This window comes from Pavona decussata, unplaced genomic scaffold, assembly GCF_977016875.1.
Source record: "Pavona decussata unplaced genomic scaffold, jaPavDecu1.1 SCAFFOLD_46, whole genome shotgun sequence".
NCBI lineage: Eukaryota > Metazoa > Cnidaria > Anthozoa > Scleractinia > Agariciidae > Pavona > Pavona decussata.
The window spans coordinates 2040001-2047273 of NW_028145468.1; the positions used below are offsets into that span (position 1 = coordinate 2040001).

Here is a 7273-nt window from a genome sequence, read left to right on the forward strand (position 1 = left end):
CGTGTTGGTCGTACTTCTCTGAAGAATGTGACTTTTTGAAAGCTGTGTTCAGCCGGTTAAAATACCCACAACATCTTGTTAACACCACCGAAAGGTGTTTCGTAGCCTCTAAGGCTGAAGGCCCTCAACCAATACCTTCCCCAAGAGACAGTCCAACTGTCCGAATAGTCCTGCCTTTCAATGATCAGGCTTCGGCAGACCTGGTACACAAACAGCTCAAAGATCTAAGCCAGAAGATTGACACAGTCATCCAACCGACTTTTGTTGGTAACAAAATCCAGCAAGAGCTAAAAATACAAGAGAGAAAATCACCTATTGTAAATCAGAATTGTGTTGTTTTGAAATTTCAATGTGACTTGTGCGATGCAAGTTATTTTGGGTTTACGCTTAGGCATTACACCAGCGCGTGGTCGAGCATAAATACCAATCTTCTTCTATTGGCAAGCATCTTCTTAACGAACACCGTAATGTCCCTAAAGACCTTGAAAGATATTTTCTGCACGAATAAGTTCGATTGCTTAGTTTTACGAAATGTTGCTAATTAGAGAGTTAACACCATTTCTCAACGTCCAATCGGACTCTATTCAAGCTAAACTATTTGCGTGACATTAAATATTCCGACATAATGTTAACTTTTTGGTGAACAATTTCTGACATTGACTTTATTTATTTCTATCACTACGAACTTGATAATGGCGTCATGACGACTCCGAAACGTTGTTTAGTCTTTTTTCGTTTATTTTCACTTGCCTATGGATATTTTAGCGCCACGCCTTTTTTCGTACTCTACTGATTATGAAAGCTGAATAAGACCACGCAACAATTGTAGGACACAAGTAGATTGCTTCAAGAGTTTGTTGATTGAAGTTTTGGATTCAATGTTTCACTTTCATTTTTTCCTTGCAACTGCCTCGACCAGTTGTATCGTTTTCTTTCCTATAGTTTTGTTAGTTAAATAAAATTGTTGTTGTCATCCAATTTTCAGATAAAACACTGTGACGATCTTGGTATTTCCGCCGACAAAAGCTCCACTCTTTTCCTCTTCATTGGTATTTTTGCCACGTTCGGTCGTCTTGGAGGAGGATTGCTATGTAACATCAAGTGTTTTAAGGCAAGACTACTGTATCAAGTTGCGACCTTTATCATGGGTGCCTCCACTATGATAATGACCCAAGTAAATTCGTACGGTCCAATGGTGGCTTATGCCATCGTGTTTAGCGCGGCGGATGGAATGTCGGTTACAACCTATATTATAGAATTATTGGATTCTTTAGAGGAATCGAAAAAAGCTTCCGTGTTTGGATTTTCAATGATGTTTGCCGGCGTTGGTGCCTTGAGCGGTCCACCGCTATCGGGTAGGTGAATTGTCTTATGTGGTTATAGTATTTAGGACCGGGCTGTTTACATGGAGGGAGGAAGACCCTAGCACCTTGAAGATCCTAGAAGGCGGATCACCCTAACGCCATATGTTTTCTGCATTCGGTTTACGTGCAAAAGGGGACCACAGGACGCAAAACTAAATTGCTCTTAATGCGTTTCGTTGCTGGATCTCTTGTAGTAGAAAAGCGCAAGCCAGAGGTCATTTAACATTTACAGTCGAACCAGGTCAAGCGTACCCCCCTAGAATCTATTAATGGCTTGATTATTTGAAAATTGAACCCATTAGTCGTTTCAAAGAATGCATGGATGGTTAAATTAAAATTCGTAGAACATAGATCCGCGCTAACAGTAAAAGCAATAGCCTGTAAAATTCAAACTACGGTACAGTTGAAACAGCTCGTTCGTTCAAACTGTTCCTGCATGTTGTTGACACATTCTTATAATTCGTTGTGCAAATTTGGTCATGGCAAGAGCACGAAGTCAAGCGCTTGCAAATGAGTCGGGTTGAAAAATTCCAAATTATCTTTCATTTATAGCACCTTGTAATATGAAAACGTTTGGTATATATTATTATTTCACCAGACTGTCCATTATACCGCGACGAATAGCGCAACACATGTGCTGCCATTGTCAAAGGTCAACTGAAATGAACATCTTTCACTGTGAGTTAGTTTCGCTAAATTAATTTGCATATACCTTAAAGTGTATATGACACAAAATCTTTTATTAGCTTATTAGGAAGAGCTTTCAAAATGATGAAGAATGGCATTTATTTTATTGCAATAGCATTCTTGGTTGCCGAGTTATTCAAGATTTAGGTTTATGCAAATTAGACAACTTGTGACGTCACAAGACTGACACAAAATGAAGGGAAATCACAAAATTTGGAATATCTACGCAAATACTACATCTACAGGGTTGAAATTTTGCAGGGTTGATGTGCTGACCAAACTACACAATGTGATGGTGGCTATGATGTCACCATAGCAACGTACTCGTTACCAGACCTCTACCTTCCCAAAATGACAAATGCCTTATTTATTGCTCCACAGTCAAACAGAATTTCTTATACTTGTGCTGCGTTATGTCCATATTCCATCACACCCACTGAATAAACATCAAGAGCAAAAAGCGCTTCTTGGGAAAGGAAACTCTGATTTTATCCTTTGGATGGTGAGGGCCTGGAGCCCATTGTGTTGCCATGGAAATGTCATAGTGGATCATATCATGAAACTTTGTGATGAGTATAACAACTCTACAAAGTTTCAGTTCCATACAGAAAAAGGCTTAAGAGATATTCCATTTTTTGTGATTTCCCTTCATTTTGTGTCAGTCTTGTGACGTCACAAGTTGTCTAATTTGCATAAGCCTAAATCTTGAATAACTCGGCAACCAAGAATGCTATCGCAATAAAATAAATGCCATTCTTCATGATTTTGAAAGCTCTTCCTAATAAGCTAATAAAAGATTTTGTGTCATATACACTTTAAGGCCCGGTTTATACGTCGAACTTTACATGAGCCGAACCTAATACCTATTAAGGTCGACCCAAATAATTAAGTTCGGCAGTTGATTCAGACGTCGAACCTAACTAAGTCGAACTTAATTAAAGCTAAAGTAAGAAAATAGATTTTCGTGGTCAGCAGCTGTTGTTTTTACTCAACAAGATTCAAAATGACGGGAAAGATGAATTCTGACATGGAAGAGCTTGTTTGGAAAAATAATGAAGACAGGCCAAACATGGCTCCTATCGGTCGGGATAGGAAGAATATGACCTTCAAAGCTAATTTGCTCTTACGAGTACGTCTTTAAAAGATCTCCCTTTTCTGTACGAAGGGTCTTTGAAGATCCCTCTTAGCAGAGGCTGATTTTCTATCAAGTGCCATTTACTCATCTGAATTGTTTCGGTTAGGCACAAAAGGGCGATATTCCGTAGCAAACGGCAAAATGTTTTTTGCGCGTTATTTGTTTGTTTTGTAGTGTCGACATTCTTTCGCGGAAATTGACTTCTGAAAGAGTTTTATATATAAGGTTATCGAGGCAACCTCTGTGGCGTAATCTCTGTTTGAATAGAGTAATGTTTTCTTCAAATGTTGTTTTTGAAGATTTTGTTCTGAGAAGTCTTGAGGCTTCGCCTTTGATATAGCCTGTATTGGAAAGTTTCTGTCGGTTTGAAGTGCGTGTGCATATCAAGAATAGATTTTTTTTTAATCTTTCGCATCTCAGACAAGTATATTTAGTTTTTTTCGAAACAAGAAGAACAAGCACATTCCTCTTTTCCCGCATCTTGTTCAAAATTAAGTCCTTTGCGCACGCCAAGTCGATGGAACGCGCAGACCTCTGGGATAGATATAATTTAATAAATATATAATTTATACATAACGTATGCATTTGGTTTGGCACATGTAAAGTTCGACGTCTGAATCAAAGTCGAACTTTTGCCGTTCTATTCGACTGGCGCAGTCGAATAGAACGGCGGGTCGACCCAAATACAAATTTGTCGATCCTAACTGATTCATACGTCGATCTTTACATGCGCCGAACCAAATGATTAGGTTCGGCTCATGTAAAGTTCGACGTATGAACCGGGCCTAAGAAGAGAACCGTTTATTATGATAAAACGCTTCCAGTCCTTTTTAATTTTTGTTTTTGAATAACTAACGGAAAAAACGCAAGTGTACAAACGTAAAATGTCCATTTAGTGATCATTAGTGAGTTTAAACTAACGCAACAGGACCCTCTTACACCGTGCCCGGTTTAAAATAGCGAATTTTCTTTCTGACAGTACGCGTTGACTGCTGTAAATCACGAGAAATCTGCTTTTTGGAAATCCACTGTTATATAAATCAAGAATTGCCGCTCTGAATATATTGAGAGGGGTTTTTCCCGCAGGCTTTCTGGTTTTCTGGTTTCATGCATTGTTCGTATACTCCAATCAGAAATCTAATTTTGATTTGAATACTTGAAACGACTAACGGGTTCAATTTTCAAATAACAGATTCATTAATAGAATCTAGGGGGGTACGCTTGACCTGGTTCGACTGTAAATAAACCAGACTGTTTGCAGGGCTGATACCACGGCAAAGGGCAATTTATTTGGGCCAATATTTCAACTAGTATCACCAGTCTTCTTCAGGGCCAGAGTCAGTGGTTTAGACGATGCCTCTTCATATTACTAATACTAAAGAAAATACATTATTTGAAATGATTTTTCAAAATTTTGCTGAAATATAATCGAATTTACACCATCGAGGAAAAAAAGAGGTGTTCAATCAGCACTTAAACGATATTTGAAGTTGACTAGTCTTAACTGAACTGTTATTTTGATCCCAGGTTTAATGGCCGATAGAGCCGGCGACTACATTGGCGCTTTCCTCATGGCTGGTGGAGTCGGAATAGTCGCTTCTCTAGTTCCATTTGCTCTTCTTTGTTTAAAACGAGAATCAACCAATAAATATGAGATTGAGGAGACAGAGGACAAAGAACGCAATGAGGATACTGATGGAAAAGACCAAGACGAACAAGAACTTGTGAGCAACTCGTTGAAGGTTGACAAACCCCCCCAAAAACCCACAACTTTATTTTTAACCGCAATGGAGTCTTCCATTTAGTCGTTTTAGGACAAGTTTTCATGTCGCATTTTCAGGCGCGTCGATTCAGCCCCAGAAAAAGTAAGCTAACTGGCAAAACTCGCAGTATATCAACCTCGGAGATCCAGGAGCTTGGTGTCAGACATTCGAATTAAAATCACCACTGATAACCCACTTCAAATAGAATAACGGGGTCAGGTTTGAAACCGGGTTTAGAAAACTGGGGAATTTTGTACTTGAATAGCGTCAGGATTTGGATAACCTGGTAACACACTCCAGGCAAAAATTGCGTGGAATCCCCCAGGGGCTCAAGAGTGATCAGTATCACTATGACCGTTTTGCATGTTCAGAGCATTGCTTCTTGCTTTTTAAGACAAGGGTTCGAATTCTATTAAGCCAAAAATTTCGGTTGGAAATTTTGGAAACATTCCATTTCACACATTCGTTCCAAGCTTCCAATCTTATTGGTGGTAAAAAACATTATGCGATGCTGCAATGATGGCGCGAAGAGACAACGAACTGGAAATGCCAATTTTGTGCAATGGAATGTTAATTTCCGTTCCAATCTGTTTGCATTTCAACCAGTAAAACCGAAAATTTTCCCTAAATGGAAAAAGCTCAGGGCCTTATTCCACCCCATAATCAAAGAAGGCAAACAAAGAAATGTAAATTCTTATATTTACGTACAATATATTTTACATATATATATGTATTTATATTTTTTTCAACGCAATTTTTTTTTCTCAAATATATTTCTGTAAATACATTGCATGAAAAAATGAAATAATAAATAACAATGAATTTTCCTCTTATTTACATGATTATTTACATCCCAAAAAAATCGATTTGCTTGGATTAACGAGGCAGTGTCAGGGGCATTTTTACCTTTTGCGTTTGGTGAAAATGGTAAAGAATACCTTCACTGATCGATAAAGAGACACCAACTAAATTCCTGAAAAGCCAGAACAACTCACGATTTGTTCTAGCACTATTTGGGAACGAAAATGCGTAAACTTGAAAAAAGTTCGCCTAACTTTTTTCAAGTTGTAATCGATTGCAAACCAGTCCATGACCAGCGACACTCAGTGATAGTTTTGGTACACTGACTACAGTGGTAATATATATATAAAAAAAAAATAGGAAAATTATTTTTTGTTAACAGAAAAACGTTTTTGTGATTCTGAAATAAGACCAAATCCCTATGACACTTTTTTCTCTTTTCTCAAAGAAAAGAAATGGCGGCCTGCGAACAGAGCCTGTCTTGTTTCCTCTGACTCGGGGAGAGGGAGCCTCTGCTATCAGGGTGAAAAAGCGACGGAAAAGATTAAAATGTATACTCCACAGGAGTTTAGTGTGTGCTAAATTTACAGTAGAAAGTCTTCTAATATATTGGAAAAGTGACAGCCAAATTTGTTTGACTATAGAGTGATTTCACAAATGATTACTGGCTTACTGAGATTCCTTCGTATTAGACTTCAATTATGAAACGATGTGTTCGGCTTGAAACGTAACGGAAATTGCCAGCTCACGAAGTTGCTGAAATGAAAAACTTCCAATACAATTGCGCCAAGCTCGCTGAGAAATATTTGGGAAGTAAACAGCCAAAACAAACGATAAAACGAATCAAGATACGATTTCACCCAAATAATGTTCTGGGGTTTTTTTGGAGTGAAGGGGGGGGGGGGGGGGGGGGAGGGCTTTGACTGAAATAAGACTCAGTGGAACCTTGATCTATCGAGCCGCTATACAGCGAAGTCTTCTGTATATATAATGAACAATATTCTCCAGCCCGGCCTTTTAAAATGTACGGAACAAAACCTCGATATAACAAACCCTCGGTACAACAAAACAACTTCCATAGTCCTTTGGCACTTCGCTAAATAGAGGTTCCACTGTACTATTTCACACATAATGTGCTGTTCTTTTTTTTCTTCTTTCTTTCTTTTTTTAAGTTTTGTTTTTTGTCTGAAATAAGATATGTAATTTAGTAACTATTTTACACCAATAATGTCTGTTTTTTTTTTATGAGAATAAGATACTCAACAGATTATGACAATATTAAATCATTCTATTAACAGCCCATAGCCAATTTGACTGGTTTGAAAATCTTCCGATGCAAAATTTTACGACTTGCATATTTACACGAGAAATTAATTGATTTAAGTTAATAATAAATTATCAAAAAATTAAAAGGAAATAATAAATAATCAAAATGAAGTCCTTTTTTTCAATATTTTAAAGAGGAATGTTTTTTTTTTGACAGTTCAGGTTGAGGTCCAGTCTCTCACGGTTCATTTGGCTCC

General features: G+C 37.8%; 1 protein-coding gene across 1 annotated transcript in view; it reads left to right on the forward strand.

Annotated features, from left to right (window-relative positions):
- The window catches only part of LOC146482441 (monocarboxylate transporter 4-like), an 18223-nt gene extending 11628 nt beyond the window's left edge, over positions 1 to 6595 (forward strand). Inside the window, exons 3-4 of the mRNA XM_085107274.1 lie at positions 986 to 1355; positions 4714 to 6595. Coding sequence (XP_084963400.1) covers positions 986 to 1355; positions 4714 to 4991 — 648 coding nt within the window. The 3' untranslated portion in view covers positions 4992 to 6595. The remainder of the gene's footprint in view (positions 1 to 985; positions 1356 to 4713) is intronic.
- Positions 6596 to 7273: the final 678 nt, after the last annotated feature.